Genomic DNA, 18,472 nt, shown 5'->3' on the forward strand with positions numbered 1-18,472 from the left:
GATAAGATGTTTATAAAAATGATATTGTTATAGAGTATAGTCATGTTGTCTAACATGTGCTGCTTCACCTTTGCTTCCATTTGTTGATTCTTCCAGCAGGAAGGAAGCTGGCTGAATTCCTGAGGAATCAGGGTTTTATTCACAGGAGGAGCAAGAGATGTTTTTCTGCTCCTTAATATCAAGTTTAGTTTTAGAATTCACCCAGCTTCCTGTCTGGTGGGTACTGGGGACTATATCCCCAGAGCTGAAGTGGCAGGAGCATGAAGCTTACCACTTTTCCCCATCTAGTGCCAAGGTTAAGAATGGTGCTGCTGTTTCTCTGCTCTCCCTCACTCTCTTTGTGGTGTGGTGCTTGCACAATTAAGCACAGGGACAGCTATATCTTTCAGTCTTGCAGAATATGTAGTGCCAAATCATATAATGATAGATGAATGGTGAATTGGAAAAGATTTAGAAGGAAACAGTCATATCCCAGTTGTGGCATTATCCCAGTTTCCTTGGAGACACTAAGGTAAACCACATAAATCTTAGTCAGAATAGCTGGTGATGTGGCCGACGTTTGAAACAAGCATGTCATAAGTACAGATCTGGACTGTTACTGCAAGGCAAAGTCCGTTGGTCCTGTTGGACAAACACCGCATTCAGCTTCAGAATACCTCCATCCTTGCTACCAAGACCTGTTATATGGATCACATCATTAGGGAGGCCATTGAGATTGAACTCCATCCCACCAATATGAACAGAGAGGTGGGGTTTTGTCTTAGTAAGTCATGGAAGCCTCTCATCTGTTCCCTCAAGTAACCTCCGAAATGCGGCAGCCCCTGTAGGCCACTCAGGTCCATCACAGCCCCTGAGCTACAGGGTTAATGCCCCCCATTTAACCTTCCCTTCTCTCTCCCTAACACATACTCTATACCAGCTCTGGCTCACTACCTGCTGGCTCTTCCACCAGACCCTTCCCCTCCTCCTCTCTACTATTTCCCTATGTAGCCACACTCCTCTCCTTCTCATATACAGCTGTGTTTACTTGACTGGACACAGTCTGTTGCACCTGCTCTGCTGGTTCGCCCATGGATTTCTTCTTGTCTTCTACCCTGTGCGATACCTTCCTCCAATACGTCGGTTAACACAATTTCTACATGGCACCACATCCCAGAAGATGGCTTTCTTCATACAATGAATGGTTTATTGTCATATTTCAAAATCTGTCGGTGTGAGAAATCGCAACTTCGGGATTAATGATGCAATGCCTTACCCTGTATTTGGTAGTTTGTGTCATGTTGAATTTAAAAAGAAAAGTGAAATTTGTAACAGGGATGAAAATATAAAATGAACTTTTATTAAGGTATTTTATCATAAATTAACACAGACATGCCACTTACACAGTTTTATCTGAAACTATAATATACAGTATGGAAGATTATGAATATCTGTAGAATTATTTTATAAAGTGAATTCTTGTATGGCAGCAGTGTTAACTTAAGAATGTTACTCAAGTCTCACTGTAGTTTACCACCATGAACATGACAAAGTTGGGAATATATCCACTCCTCTTTAATTTCAGACAGTTTATTTTTAATAATAAATGCATTCATAATGTGAGAAAGAAAGAATCTTATAATCGCAACATGAAATTGCATAAATATCGCAGTTATGACAAATGTTTGTTTTTCTTGTGTATGTTCCTGTCCTCAGTCACTTAGAACAGTTTCATTTAAAATGAGGTCATGCTTAGAGTAACAGGGAACTGTAATGTTTAGTGTTCACTAACAATTAATTGATTTGTGTGTCTCTCTCACCAGTCAGAAGGACTACGTGTGTTTTGATTTCGTACCTCAGCACCATAACATTATTCGTTACCGACGTGGTATTGCTGTCATCAAAGATGATTTCCACACTGTTTGTTCATGGGTACAATTTAAGAACAAGGAAGCATGGAAATATGACTTGTTCTTAGGTAAGACTTCATTTGTGAAAGTTTGAGGTTTTTGTGGCCCATGAGAAGCCAGTTTATTACAAAACCATAAAGTAACCAGTCAGTCAGTTACTAGAATGTCCTTTGAATACATATTTCACATGAAGGCAGTTTGCACTTCTACAGCTCTAGTACTGACTGAAGAAAGTATCAAATTAACACTGTATAATGATTGAAAATCTAGATAAACATTTCGAGCTGCTTGGAATATATAGTCTCATAAGATTTGTACTGTAAGGACCTTTTCAGTAACCTCATTCTGTGTACAGGCTGAAATGTACCTGTTCTTGCTGTAGAACGAGGAAGCATCAGCACTACTGGTAATGTTGACAGGGTGTCCGTGTGTGGAAGCTGTAATTGATCATAAAAAATGGCTGTAGGAATGTCTTGTGCTCAGTATTATAAGTTGTTATATTTTTCAGTCATGAGAACAAAGTGCTGTATTTGCATGAATATAAGCTGCACCCCCAAAATTATATCTTGAAATGAAAAAATTATTCATGCATTTTCGCCATTATACACAACAACCAGAACAGCTCAGAGTAAGCAAGTTTTTATGTTGTCCCTATAAGATACTGTCACGTGTTGGGTGTATAACACACGACAAGTAACTTCACGCCGTATTGGATATAGCGAATTTATTGCACATTCGCTCTTACAGTCACAATTTACAGTCTCACAACTACTTCCATGGGCAGTACTACAGTTACTTGGCCTGCGAATGCTAGACTACAACTGACTGGTTGACTGACTCCCTTGCTAACTCGTAACTCCCTCGCTTCTAACTACTAACTAACTGTGAATAGTGTTTGCTGCTCCTTATTTAGCCCCGTTACGGACAACACAGAAAACAGTTACATAATAGGCACCACTGTTGCGTAACGTGTTTACCGACTGCCTAGGAACAGTCGTTGCACGGGCTCCCCGCCGTGTTTACAAAGGCATTGCTGGGCAGCGCTGCCGGGAGTTGTTTACGGCTACATAGCAACTGCGGTGTCCCGTGTTACATCACCGCAGGGAAAGGGGTGTCTACTGAGTGTTGCACACTGATGGGACAGAGTGGGGGTATGTGACGTCACTTGCGAGATCACAGAGTTCACGCGACCCCCACCTCCTGCTACGCCATCCATGTAACAATACATTAATTCATTTGGGTGAGGGGTGATGGGAGGCTCTAGTAACATCAGAAAAGTAGGTATGATGCATTTCTGTCAGGACTCCACTAGTTGGTAACAGCGATTTAAATTGAGTTTGCGTTGATGTATTCTTTAATGAAAGCTAATGTGTCATCTCTTGAGCATAACAATAAACTACATACATTTCCCAGATGTAGACAATCAGTGATATTTCGTTTTCTTTATGAACCACTTAGAAGCTGCACCCCAATTTTAAAAACATCAATTTGCAGGGGAGCATATGGCTTGTATTCAGGCAAATAGGGTAGTTGTCTTTCTCCATGAGTATGAGCTGCCAGCTGAAAAGAGGATTTTTACATATGCAACTGTCCCATCATTTCTGCATGGAAAAATTCAGAGACATGATAAAAGTGTGTTATGTTCACCATCCAGCATTGTTTTAAGTGGGTGGATAATATTAAAATGGGTCCTAGAGAGAGGATGGGGTGGTATGGACTGGATTGATCTGGCTTAGGATAGGGGCCAGTGGAGGGCTCTTGTGCACATGGTAATGAACCTTCATGTTCCATAAAATGGGAAATCCTTCAGTAGTTGCACAATGGCAGCTTGTCAAGTAGGTCTTACCACCATGGAGTTGTTGTTGTTATTGGAGAGGGTGTGTTTCCCCATGCACTTAAACCAGATATTGGTCCATTGTGTGTCCCCCTGTGATATTCTATCAGTCTCTATTCCCTACCGATACTGGTGCGTGCCATCAGTCCCGACTCAGCCAGTGAGTTTGGCCGCTACTGGCTCAGCAGTATCTCGATACTTCCCCCATCTACCAGAGGTGTTAGAGACTACTGTTGGGCAGGAAATGTCCTGAATTTCGCTCAGAGGTCCCCTTGGGACATGAGGTTCTTTTACGTGCTGTAAAGCTATGACACGGGACCCACGGCTTAAAGTCCCTCCCAGAGGACGTGTTCCCTGATTTTTTCCGCCCTTAAAAATTCCACGACCTCCGCCGGGTTTGAACCCACATACCTTGAGTCAAGAGGTGGGAACATTACCCCTAGACTACGGAGGCCGCTACCATGGAGTTAGTTATCCTGCGTTGTTTTTAGGCACTTGCATAGACAGCAACAATAATTACTATATTGTACATAAAGTTTTAACATCTGTTGATAACAATTATTGTGTGCCTGGACATTACCCATCAATTTTTTTTTTGTTTAAAAGGCAACGTTTCAGAGACTGGATTCTGTTTCCGTCTTCAGGTGAAAACTACTCCATTCAGCTCAATCAGCAGAGCTAGTTCCTATCTACAGACACCAGCCCCAACACAGCATAGGATATATAAACCAACTGCAAGAGTTAAGACAACTATTAAAACACAGAATTACTGGGGTTTTGGACTTCTTCCATCGTCCGGAATTTTAGGTAATAGAGGACCTAAAATTCCAACCGATGGAAAAAGTCCAAACCCCCAGTAATTCTGTGTGTCCTCCACCATCGTCAGAACCCTTCAGAATCAACTATTAAAACATTAAGACAAGTCAACACCCGTGAGGCCTAGCGCCTATGTCTATGGACTGTTTCATGGATTTTTTTGTTGAGATCAGAGTACTGTTAGAATGGAAGACAACTTCTTTGTATGATACATGGAAACACAGCTTCCACACATACTCTGTACTGGATGGAGTTGTAGTGTTCTGAGTCCTGCTGCAATAATGGTAGTCCAGATGGGAAAGATATCCAAGCTGGGTTGACTGATTGGATGATCTACCAGGGGCAGATTCCTTTACTTCCTGTATGTGGTGTTTTATTCAGTCTGCAAGACCTTAGCATCTTTCCAACATATGTTATGGCCTTCTTCATATGCATGTTGAGCTAATTTGTATTTTTCAAGCAGACTTTGGGTCAGGTTATATTTGTACCCCTTAACATACCAGATCTCCAGCCATGTTAATGGTAGTACCCCAGAAGGGGACTGTACTATTAGGTGCCTTTATCTGTATTTACAACTCTTTGATTTCTGGTTTTTTATATAGGACATTTATGTGAATTATATTTGTGTTTTCAGCAAAAAATCCAGTACCTGTACAGTGCCCAGTTGCTGGAAAGTACAATTTTACTCAGCGTGGTGATGTGCCTTTTGAAACTCGTATTTTGGGTGGTGTGACACTCTCTCCACGCCCCAACACATATTGTAAGGAAAACATCTCTGACTTCTCAGTATGTGACACAGAACAAAAGGAAATTGCTATTGATGAAACATACTGTCTCAGTGTGGACCACTTAGGGAGACCTGTTGACATTTACAGTAAGTTGTACTTGAATTTTTCTGTATGTATACTGAAAATTTAAAACTTCCTTATTTTAAAATAAATATTATTTTTGAAGGGCCTTTCCACAGCTTAAACAGTTAGAGCTGGTTTTCTGCCTGTGGAAGAAAAACTTTAGTCCTGAGTGTCTTCACATGATTCTCTGTGGATGAAATGGCATTGGAGCTGATTTTTGTCCATGTTTGTTTGGTGTTCTCCTTCTAATCACTATTCAACATTGCTCCATACGTGTCATTCCTCCTCATGTGTGCAAGAACCATGACCAACCAGCACATTATTACATCATTTTTTTTTAAATTGGGGGGCTTAAATTCATATCCAGAACTTGGCTGAAAATAGAGTAAGTAAGTTTAAGTTTAATTATATAATTATTATTGCTCATTTATGGAACTAAACTTTGCTTACCTGCATTCATAGTTTTTCTGGTTTGGGACCATAACTGTGTCAACACTAATCTTAGATTAATGCAATTTTGTTCACTTGCCCACTGCAAGTTATGTTTTAATAGTTACTAGCATCTTGTGGATTAAACTTTTAACTGCATCAGCTTGGAAAACATTTTTTTTCCTAATGGTTTCATTGTAAATATTGCTATTTTAAGGTAGCAAGATGTCCTGAAATTTTAAAAATAAGAAAAATTTCACTCACAATATGTCACCCTTCTCTCTCTTATTTTGAAGGGAGGGACCACTTCTGCAAAGTGAACTGAAAACTTAAAAACCAAAGTCTTGTCCTGACAGTTTCTGCTGAATATTCAGTAACACAGCACTCAGGTAGATTTTGCTGCACGAGGCAGTTGCAGTTCTGCAGTAGGACAGTACAGAAGTACAGTGTCTGCTGTTGGAGGCAGATAAAATTACAGTTGTAACAAAGGAAATTTGATTCCATATTTCATGCTCCAGACTCATTCATGTTATTAATAGATTTATGGTTTTTAAATCACAGAATCCCTCCAGTGCTACTCTGTGTGAAGATACTGGATATTGTTAGAAGCATAATGATTTGTATGTACAGTGTTATTGTCACTTGTCTACAGGTGACCCTGACTATAAGATGAAGTGCATTGGCTATTGGAAGGAGAACCTCAAGTCGTACTTAATCACATATGATGAGCTGGATCCTTTTAGCAAGTACCGATGCTGGGTAAGGAGAAACTGTTGCTATATATTTTGGGATTATTTTATTGCTATTGGGGTGGGACGATGTCCCTTGTACTGCGGCCACTTCTGGCCTGTTGTACGAGCCCCAGATGATAGGTGAGGGTGATTGTGGAGCAATTGGTGGAATGAAGATTGGCAGGGGAACCGAAGTACTCGGAGAAAACCTGCCTCAGCACCACTTTGTCCACCACAAATCCCACTTTTCCAGACCCGGGATCGAACGCGGGCCGCTGCGGTGGGAAGCCAGCGACTAACCACTTGAGCTATGCCGCGGCCTCTATTTTTGGATTAATCTGTGAGATAGATTTTCTGAAGGGTTAACCAAACTAATTTTCTGATAATTGATCTTTATGTGTTATTTACCTTCTGTGTGTTGATTGGGCAATGGGGAACTAAAATATACGTTGATCTACTATGGGACAAAGTGTATCGTGAATTGTAGGTGCTAGTAAATGACATTTACATGTACCTATATAATCTGTTGTATTATTGTATTACATGTACATGTTACTTGACAGTACATCAGTGTTTGAATTATTTATCTTTAAACAATTCATTCCCATAATTGTGAGTTAATGGAGCACACATTCACCTGTCCAGCTTAACAGCAAGATTCTGAATGATACAGCAAGCCTCTGGCACCAAAGAGAAGCATTGTAACAGTCTTACCAACACAAAATACATTACGCAAGACCTTTTTTATGGATTATACTCAAGAAATGAGTTATTATTTTATATCTTACCAGAATCAAACTCTTTTACATTTCTTACAACCAAGTAAGTTTTGTGACTAGAACTTTAAAACTAATTCTGAACAGATACTGTCACCCTCAATATTAGTGGGAAGTTAAACAAACTAGAAAGCTTTTGCCTTTTTATGTCATTGTGTTTTACATTATTGTATTTTGTCTTGTCATCTGTGTTATTCATAGTTAATACATTTGTTGAGAAACAACAGCATTTGAAATGAACTCCTTTGTCATGTAGTTTGTAATTTTCTTCCCCATGCCCCCCTCCCCCCAATCTTCTCACATGATTACTTCTGTGTTCTGACAGTGAGATACTGTTTGTATTTTTTTTAGGTATATCAGCGAGCAGATCTGAACCGCGTACTTATGTCTCAGGCAATAGGACCTTTCTGCGACTTGAAACAGGATGTGACAAGCTGGAATTATACAGAGGGGGCTGCTGTAGCTATAGAGATGCAGGAATATGAACGAGAGCGTGGGTATTTTGTGTTATATTTGTTAAATATGCTAGGTAATTTTCATAAGTACAGCATTGTCTAAAATACCCTAAGACATTGAATATGTTTTAAGATATTAAAAAGAAAAGAATTTGTGAATGTATTGAAGCATTGAAAGTATGCATGTCAGGCATAAGTGTAAATAATACATTTGGCCTTACTATAATCCCCCACCAATGCTAAAGAATTCAGCACATTTTGTTTAATACATCATATTCAAACTGCCACATCTCACTCAAGTATTCACACAGTTTTCTTCTATGCATGATATTTAGCTTTCTGGCTATAGAAAGCTCTCTCACTACCAGTGCTTTTTTGCAGCAACTCTCCCTTCCTTTTCTTATGTCATAAAACTTTTCAGTAATTGCAATTACAAATTTGTTTTGTCTTTAGAATTATTTTTAGTTTTTTTTACTATAGGTGAATAAGCATGCTTCTTATACTGATGCTTAGCACAACACATGCATGGTACCTTACACATTAACATCTACTCATACATTGCAGCTGCATAGGTGTATGAAAAAGGAGATGTTACAAAAGTTAAGATGATATTTGGAATAAGTAATGTTGCCAGAATCTTTATGAATAAGTCAAGCACCCAAATTTTTTGTTGGATTTTTGAAGCAAATTCTGTATTAGAGAAAATCTCAGATATGTTTTCATATTAAACCAATACTTAAATTGCAGATATATTGACATTGCTTTTTATGATTTGTGGCAGATGCTCTCTTGCTTGCAAAGTTACTCGTTTGCACAGTATTAGTTTTTTCAGAGATTAATGGAAGAAAGTCATCTGTATGTAACTGCTATGCAGGATGTTTTATGGTATGTGAGATGTCAGTACTGTACTTTAAAGATTAAGTTTGTGCTCAGGTTTAATGCAAAATAGGAATATACTTAGGCCTTCTGTGTTCCTAACAGTGCCATTAAAATTAAGGTTAACAGTAATATAAAGTGGAAAAGTTCCCTCCAGATGTGAATTTATACAGTAGTTGTATTGTGTGATCTGACTGCACAGGTGTGTGACTGTAACCATGATCGGTATATGATTATTGCAACAATAGCCAAATTTTCTTGTAGGCGACCAGTGTCCAATGCATTTTGATGATGGAAGTAACCCATGGATACATTCAGAGCATTATGTACAAGTATTCAAGTTTGGCAGCACTGGAACTACTGTATGCGGTAACACTGCTGGAAGCTTGGTCATGTTTTTGACATGTTACATCTACATGCATATTGCAGTGGCTGGCTGAATTTCATTAAAAGGTAATTCCATCATTCTTTAAGTCTTTAACACGTTTCAGATATATTTTCTTAGAGTTTGTACCAGCTGACATAATTTAACATTTGTCAGTTATATTATGTTCATTGTACAGTGAAACCTGGATTTTGCATCTTCCTTAATTGCTTGAATGTTTCTATTGGTTCCACCAAAACTTCCATAATATTAAATTTTCATGGAATATGCTTTTGTGGTTTCTGCCCAATTCCTCAATTATACATTCAAATTGAGCATAAATTGGCCTGTTGCTGTTGTTGAAAGTACTTTCAATTGCATATGAAAGAAGGAAATTTATTTTCAGTTATAATTTCCTGTCTCCTGTATTGTCTTCATGTCTTTAGGAAATTAGGAGAAAATTAACCAGAAGCCGTGGTAAAGGTATAAATTTAAGTAAATTTCTATGAATTAGTCTTCGTTTCATTTCAGATAGATTAAAAAGTCACATGACAAATGTTACTTCAAAAATTGAAGAGACATTTCGTATATAACCTCAGGCAGTAGTATGTCAGGAGATTTGAAGTCCATGCTGAAGGGTTATGTTCTAGCTTATTAAACATTGTTAAGGACAAAACAAGACTTAAAATTTTTTTATGCTGCACTAAATTGGCAGCTATATGCCATAGTTAGATAATTTTATTTGACCTGTTGCTCACAGGTATTGTTTGCTGTCTGCTATCAAAAACTGGAACAGTTTGCATGAAATGTTATATAAACGTCTTTAAATATAAAGATAAGTATTCTTATACTAGTTTCAGCAGGGTCTTAAGTCACCAACCTCAGAGAATCATGGCTCTAAATGATGCAAAGCTTGAGTGTAATTGAGCCATGCATGCTCTTTGTAGCTTTGTTATTTCTTTCAGAATTCATCATAGATTGGAAGCCTCATCAGCCAGAACTTGAAGACATAACAGAAAACTGTGACTTTCATTTCCCCAAGTGGATGAAAGAACTCCATGATAATCTTTTCATATGATAACATAGTTATATGGGATGGGATCCAGATTGGTTTCAGAAGAGGCATTTCAACATTTGAAGAGAATCTCCAAGTAATCTTTCATTGTGAGACTGATAATTTTCATTGATATTATTCAGTCATCAGGGAATAGAAGCATTGAAGTGGTGGAATATGATCTTATTTTGCACAGTGTAAGGGGCTCATCTTGTTTGATGGCAAGTTCCCAATGAATAGAACATGAATTAGTTTGTTTTGTGTAAACTAACTGAAAAGTCCATAAATTTGGAAGATTATATGATTATGAAACTTGCACTTGGAATAAAAGAGGGAAAAATGTTAGTATTTAGCACCATGTTAATTAGTGCTGAAATTCGGAATGTAATACTGAAGAAGTATGTAAATTGTAACATTTTTTAAATCCATACACCTGAATAAGTGTATGTTATGTGAAAAATAATCATTAAGATTGCCACATCTAAGCACAGAACTACTATAAAACATTACAAGTCGCAGTATAGGTATAGTCATAACATGCAAAACTCATACTGTAAATTTCTCTCAGGAATTATTGAACCCTGTGTGGTTAGTTCATTCTGATATGTAATTCATTTTTTATATTAACATTTTATATTAGTTCAGTTTAAATTAATATCAGTTTTAGAATTTTAAGTCAAAATCATTGATTATATGCAATTTATATAATAGTAAATTCATGTAGCATTTTTTTTTATTGTAACTATAGTTTGTATTAACTGAAGAGAAGTGGTGTGGTTCTAAAATGACCCCAGGTTGTGAGATGAAACATCATTACTTCAAAGACATTCTCATTCCATCTGTGACTGACTGCAATAAGTAATGTTTATTTTTTAATATTAGGAATGTACGAATATGTATGCTTTGATTGAAAGGCACATGATGTAAATATTTTTATATTAAGACATGCCCTGCCATGGCATCTGTTCTGCTTCAGAATACGAGTCCATGTGCCTGCTAAAACAAGTAAGAACATGGTATTAACCTCGTGGACAAATAGACTCTTTCACTTTCCATTCCCTTCTGCCCATATTTCTCACCTGTGGATAAGGCATAAGGTAGAAAGAACTAAGATTGTGGTCTTATAGGTTAATGTCATTGTGTAGTTTTGTAGGTGGTTACCAATTTTTCAGAGGAACATGCTGCTCTGAAGATGGAGACTGCATGTTTGACCAAAACAATGGGAATCACATGTGAAACTGATATCATTGCTGTGAAACCCTCATTTCTCATCTAGAAAGACACTGTTTAGTGTTTAGGAGTGTGTATAATGCTGATACATGCATATAAGACATGCCCAAATTAGAACTGAAAGAGTATCTATCATAAACAGAGTAGTACAATAATTTTACACATATGGACATAATTTCTAATTGGTTTTAGAGTTGTGTACAAAATCAGAATCGATCATTTGTCTTATAAGAACAGGAATGCTGTTTATTGGATGTTTTCTTTTTCAGTCTTGTGATGATAGTATAATGTTTAACATTTATTTGAGGAATGTTGTGGAATATTTAATATAAGTTTATGTATTAATATCATTGACTTCTGAATATTTTAATATGTAACAACTCAGACTGTACATTGAGTACCTATTTGCGACTTTGCAAATAATATCTACACAAAACCGTCCATTTATAAGCTTTACTAGAGCTGTACAGTGTTTTTATTCAGATGAAATCTCTTGGTTTATGAGTAGCATCTGAAATGTGGTTATAGCAAAGTGTTTCACGTGATTTTTTAATGTTTTTAAATTTATATATATTTTTGTATGGAATATGAGTCCATTGTATGTATGTGATCTTGAAACATGTCATCATAGAGGTATATGACTTTTATTAAATTTCCATCAGTCACATTCCCCAACGTATTTTGGTCCTCATTAGACAATAATCAGGTGGTGTGTTTCAGTCATTAAAAGAAAACTACATAAAAATATGGATAGAATCCAAGTCATAATTATTCACCTTTTCTATAGCTTAGTCCTAAAACAAATAAGTACAGTTATTTTTTTTTAAAAGAGTCGAGCCAGTGGTATGTTAAAAACACAATAGATCATTGAAGGTCACAGTGCAAGGGCCAGACTATTATGGCCCACCCTTTATGCATTCAATAAAATGATATACTTTGGTATTCTACAAGAATTCATATAATAGTATATCAGTAAAGTGAACCCTATTAAAATATTATCTTGAAACATTAATGTGCAAGTCTTTAAAATCCTTCTGTTACTCAACAATCAGTTAGTTATTACAGAAATGATAGTTTATAATATTAATATCTATACCAAGTGGTGCGCTCACACCAACCATACAATCATGTTACTCAGTGACGATGGAGGCAGCACAAAACACTTAACAATTTCATTTTGCAACACAGTTTGATTATTTTCCACATTCTAAATAATTTTACCTCATTTACTGTTAACGTCTTTCTTCTCAATGGCATGGCCATTCATTACTTCAAAATCACTTCCATAAGAACTACAGCACTCAATCGCAACACAAGAACAAGAAATAGCAACTGCCATCTAACGTAAAGGACAAACGAAGAATGGGCAGATAAGACATGCTGCATTTTTAAACCTAATAAATTTCTGAGTCACATGGAAACAAAGTGCATAGAGTAAAAATTCACTGGATTCCAGTTTGTTGTTTCCCTTTTCCACCTGTGCTGCAGCGGTTCAAGAGTACTTTTGAACTGTGATGCAAATATGAATTAAATAATGTGTGAAATTACAGGTGTTTAAATTCTGTAAGGATTAAACTTCCAGACCAGTTTCAATGGCTGTAATGTCAGCTCCTCAATGAAGCGAAGAAAAAAAATTCTTGTTTATGTAGCTCTTAGCAGATGATCATAACAAAACTTACCACTTGGGAGGAGTTGAAGGATTATGACCAAAATAATGCAAATAGACATGCCTTCATATATGTTTATTGAGGAAAATAATATACATACTGCAGGAGTACAAAATGTTCCACAATTAGGCAGACCATGTTTTATTCCAATACATATAAACCCTACTCAAGAGCAGAAAAAGTATACATCACAGAATTCTTATTATAGTGGACAGCTAGACCAACTGAAGCCTGGTGAAGCTGTAGCAACTGCAGGCAAGAATCGTCACCCTTCTTTACTTCATTTCTAACCAGGAGCTGACAACTCAACATGGGAAGGAAGAATTTTTGAAGGCAGCGTTAGATTCTTTTGGAGGTAACACATTTAGATTAATGATAGCGCGTGTTAGTTCAGCAGATTATAATTTAGAAGAAACTCTCAGCACACTCTGTTATGGTGACAGATCCAGTACAATAGAAGACTGACCAATTGTGAACCAAGTTGCCAAACTGGAACATGGGAGCTTGGAAACTGTAGCTAAAACTGGAAGTGGAGGATGCCCACTGAAACACATGCATTTTGACAGTACTGTCAATTTTCCTGATATGTACATCTAATAAAGAGCAAAGTAATGATTTAAGTGAAACTATCAATCTGCATAAATGTATTTCAATGGAAGATCATGTAATGTCAAATGAATATTTGGGTTTGTGAATTGCAAGCACAAGCCATGGATAGATTAATGCAAGAAAACTGGCCAGTAAGAATTCTGGATCAATTAAAGAGTTTACAGAAATTGCAGTTAACAATGCAGGAATTACAGGAATTGAATAAGAAATTGGCATTAAATGAAGTGTTTGCACCAAAGTTTATGGCTGTCATGAACCACCTATCTACACTACATACTAAGTATAATGTTTTCATGGTTTAATGTATGTTTTATTTTTATACTTCTACAAAGCTGTATTTTATGACATTATTTTATAATAAAATGAAACTATATACAATATATACAAGGTACTGACATATTCTCCCCATACTGACTTCTACTTTGTCCAACTGACTTTTGGAATGTCAAAATGTTCTGTGAGGCTATCAAGATGCCTGTTGAACTCTTCCACTCTTTGTTTGTGTGTCATTGCAGCCTTTTGTTTAATCCGCTCCTCTTGCTGAAAGAAAGAGAAAAGGCAATTGAGAAAGTGGCCATCAAGTAAATGGTAAGCACCCCTATGTATTATGCTTCTTACATATTTAAAAAAAAAGTATTAATTACATAATAATGAGGCTGTTATTTACTGTTTACCAAAATCTGTTATAGTTATCCTAATACCACTAAAGATCAATTTATTCCTACATAATGCTATACCAACTGCATTAAATACACACCCACTACAATTCTTGAAACACTGTAACACAATCTGATTTAGAGTCAGCTCTGTGGAGTTTTGATTCAACAGAGAAATGTAATGCATATGTGATGGAACTAAATATTACTGAACTGCGGTAAATCTCAACAGTGATTAGTGATGAAATTATTCATAACAGAATTAATGAACATACTGTTTTGCCTCACTTCAGTTCACTGGTACTGGTAATTTATACCTTTCCAACTTTTCAATGGCAATCTAATCTCAACCCCAAAAGGACAAATGTCTGGTCCTACCAGCTCTGCTGTATGTTCCTCCCTCTGCCCAACATCACTAACTATGTATATTCAGTAGCTGCAAAAGTAATTTTTCAACTTATTCAAAAAAGGTTGAGGGAATCTGCAAGGAGGTCACCCTGATTACCTTTTACCAAATTAGCTGTTGGTTACGGATCCTACTCAAATTCATGCAAATGACCCGGTGTAGTTTAAAATCTAAAATTCTTCATAAACTATTGCTTTTGGTTTCATACTTTCAGGTAAATGCCCTGTACTGATCTACCATTTTAATAATATACAGTTTATGGCAGAAACAGTGCCACGCAAACAAGGAGTTCTGGGTATACCATAAAATATATTTCCCACTGTGCCATCATGTAGTCCTATGATTCCTGTGTTTTTAATATCATACTTAGATAATGCAAATTTAGAATCAAACAATGAAATCTGATTTAGCTTGTGGGCTTGCATGCTTAAGTGGCATTTGCAGTTTACCTTTTTTTTTTTGATTGGCTATTTAACAATGCTATCAGTATCAAGATAATACAGCATCCATGCAGCTTTAAAAGTGTTACAGATTACTATTCTTGTTGTTTTGCAGAACTTGTTACTCGAGTACCAACTCTGTCTACATAAATTTATTACAACCCCAAAAACTGCACTTTCATTTCTGTAACTGTTGATTGACACATGTGCTTGTGTTTCATAAATAACGCACATGTACATTTATGACTTGTGTGTAGCATATTTCACACCCCTAGCTCCAGTGTTACATTAGTTATCATCAAACCAAAAGCTAAAACTACATTTCATGCAGCTGCAATTTTGCTGTTTGACCTTCTACAAAAATTCTATCTTCTTGCATATTTGCTGAAGAACTATTATTGCGTGTAACTTCAGGATCCAGTAACACACATTTTCACATTAAATACAATGGTCAGTGTTAATCAGCCATAATATGTGAATACCTTTATACAGAAACTATTCTGACCCCTATGGCAAAAGATATACAGCAGTATAACTATGTCTGCAGTAATAACATTTCACTACTTTAGTGTGCTCCACCTGGATACTATGTCGCCAGTCGCTATATACATGTGTTATTTTTTTGAACTGATAAGCCTAATTAAAAAGGTATGAGTTTGGTAACCAAAGAAATAATTTCTGAAGATATCTTACCATTTTCTCTTGCATCTTCTGAAATGCCAGTTCAGCTTTTGTCCGTTTTACTTCATTCACTTGAGATTTTTCTTCATTCTCTACTTCAGCAATTTTTGATACTTGCTCTAGTAATTTCTTCTTATCATTCTTCTTTTTCCTCCTAAAATGAAATTCATGCACATTATAATAACTCACTAATTCACTAGCATTATCTCAAAAGCTGTGCCATAGCTTAAGCGGTTAGTCGCTGGCTTCCCACTGCTGCGGTCTAGTCAAGTGGGATTTGTGATGGACAAAGTGGCGCTGGGGCAGGTTCCCCCCGAGTACTTCGGTTTCCCCTGCCAATCCTCATTCCATCAAATTCTCCATAAGTATTATCACCAGTACAGTTACAATAGGACATATGAAAGCCGACGTGACCTAATATGGATTCCACCTCACACTATGTGAAATCTTAACTATTGTAATCTACTGTAATCTATTGTAAACAATTTTAAGTATTGTAATTTTATTCTCTTATTGTAATCAGCCAATGTACAGCAACTGACTTGTCCTATATCATGTAACAATGACCTAGAGAGACGAAATAAATAATTAAAAATATTAGCTAATTTAAAGTAAAACAATAAGACCAAAAATTGGAAGAGAAACTAATATTTTATCACCTATTATAGTGTGAAGTATGACAGCTAAGTAAATGTTTTTGTACAGCAACTGACATCGAGGTTTTGATCACAAAAGTACATGATTTAGCAATTAAGTGTCTGTCATTAGGAGTGAGCTTGTTTTTAAATTGCATTTTACTGATGCAGTGTTTTGTCTGTCAAAAAATTAGAAAAGGTCTACTCTGTAATGTGGTATACAAAACTCCCTATGGCATTCCTTGCAATTTATTTGACAGACTACTGTTATATAAAGATATCTCGTAGCAAATTCCACGAAAATCTGATTGATGGTTGATGATTTTCTAATGAACAGTCACTCAACAGGGAGCTTTAAGAGAATACAGAATTAAATACAGAACTTAATTTGGCTTAAACTTCTGCCCAACCATATAACAACAGCTGTCACATGCACAGGATACCAGCATAATACTTATGTCCGAAAGTTTAAGTGTGTGCTTCCACATAACTCTTTACTCAATTCACAACATAAACATTGTTCTTACTTTTAATATTATGAGGCATTTTAAAAATTGGGTTTCCTTAGACAAGTTGCATGTTTCTTTACATACTACTGTTACAACTGTTCGTCTTTGAAAACATTCGTCCAAATGGCTTGAGATAAAATACCTAAGTCTCCATTACATTAAAAGCTGTATATTTATCATTATTTTCCAATCCTGAAACCCTGAGTAAAATTAAGTCCATAAGTCAATTATTTTACTGTTAAATCCTATTGGGTAATGACTGAATATGCAAAATTCCGTTGTCTGGCGAATACGACATGTCTCAAGTACGAAAAAAAGAAAGTGAGGTTATAGCGTACTTACGAACAAAATAATAATACCCGCTTTTATTTAAGCCTGTGTATATATTACCAATGAAGAATTATTGCGACAGCGAAGAAATGCAGTGGAGCATAAAGGCAGTGCCATGTTGAATCAACATGGAACTACACATTCTCGATAATTACAGCAATGTTACACAAAACTTTACGAAGAGGGAGAGGGGAGAATTGAATACAGTTCCAGTAAATGTGTGCCTTCAATTGACAGCAAAAATGTCAATTTGTCCCATGGATTTCCAATTAATATAATTACCTATTCAAAAATAATAAACAATCGTGTCTCCGATTGATTAGTTTAAAACTTACTTTTTGATTCCACAATCGCCTTTTAGTTTCAGAACACCTTTAGCGCACACCTCATACTCTGCCATTTTCAGCTCCACGAATTGCACAACTTACACCTAACGCCAGTCGGATGCAATTGTAACAGGAAGTCCTCACCGTCCTCACCGACGTCACCGACCGTCACCGACCATCACTGTTGCCAACGGTAACGGAGACAATGAGACCAACAGGATCTACGAGTTAGTCTCGAACGGTAGGGACTTTGATTAGATGGTGTGAAAAGAGAGTCTACATTTACGCATGAATTTACATCTGTTTGTTACCTATGTATTTGGATTATGCTTACCACGCCCAGTGAAATTAGAAGCAAACAAGAAATCATTGTTACTACGATACTTCATCCAAATCGTATTTCTGTATTTTAAGCATCTTTCGGTGTAGCCTTCTTAGGACCGTAGAATATCTAGAAAGTGACAGTTCATTCATTCATTCATTCATTCATTCATGTTTATTCATCCTGTAGATCAGATTACATTGATATAGGACATGTCACATAATATAAATTATAAAATTAACAAAATACAGTAGATTCTAAACCAGTAAACACAAGATATGTAATGATTATTTACATGTAGCATGTATCATAATCTAATATATCATAGTTTATCCATACATTCATATATTCAATATTTACTATCCATAGATCGGACCACACAGGTGTAGAACATGACACAAGTAATAAATTATAAAATTAGCAAGGTGCAAGAATTCATAACGAATAAAATCACAAAATATGTAATGACTATCATATCTAGCATATATCAATATGCAGCATAACAGAATTTATCCAAACATTCATTCACTCAAATAAATTATAAAATTAGCAAGATGCAATAAGATCAAAACCGATAAACTCGCAA

At 36.3% G+C, this 18,472-nt stretch overlaps 2 protein-coding genes across 2 annotated transcripts in view; one reads left to right on the forward strand and one right to left on the reverse strand.

Moving 5' to 3' along the window:
• The window catches only part of LOC111865658, a 35,521-nt gene extending 23,582 nt beyond the window's left edge, over positions 1 to 11,939 (forward strand). The window contains exons 7-12 of the mRNA XM_023853843.2: positions 1,803 to 1,957; positions 5,174 to 5,413; positions 6,472 to 6,578; positions 7,678 to 7,819; positions 8,922 to 9,110; positions 9,987 to 11,939. Coding sequence (XP_023709611.1) covers positions 1,803 to 1,957; positions 5,174 to 5,413; positions 6,472 to 6,578; positions 7,678 to 7,819; positions 8,922 to 9,097 — 820 coding nt within the window. The 3' untranslated portion in view covers positions 9,098 to 9,110; positions 9,987 to 11,939. The remainder of the gene's footprint in view (positions 1 to 1,802; positions 1,958 to 5,173; positions 5,414 to 6,471; positions 6,579 to 7,677; positions 7,820 to 8,921; positions 9,111 to 9,986) is intronic.
• A 1,093-nt stretch (positions 11,940 to 13,032) lies between these two features.
• On the reverse strand, positions 13,033 to 17,713 carry LOC111865659 (protein FAM32A). Its single transcript, XM_023853844.2, has 3 exons — positions 17,574 to 17,713; positions 15,777 to 15,918; positions 13,033 to 14,121 (listed from the first exon to the last, which is right to left on the reverse strand). The coding sequence occupies exons 1-3, from the start codon at positions 17,636 to 17,638 to the stop codon at positions 13,999 to 14,001; spliced, it is 330 nt and encodes a 109-aa protein (XP_023709612.1). The 5' UTR covers positions 17,639 to 17,713; the 3' UTR covers positions 13,033 to 13,998.
• Positions 17,714 to 18,472: the final 759 nt, after the last annotated feature.

The sequence above is a fragment of the Cryptotermes secundus genome, unplaced genomic scaffold (assembly GCF_002891405.2).
Source record: "Cryptotermes secundus unplaced genomic scaffold, Csec_1.0 scaffold19, whole genome shotgun sequence".
NCBI classification, from domain to species: domain Eukaryota; kingdom Metazoa; phylum Arthropoda; class Insecta; order Blattodea; family Kalotermitidae; genus Cryptotermes; species Cryptotermes secundus.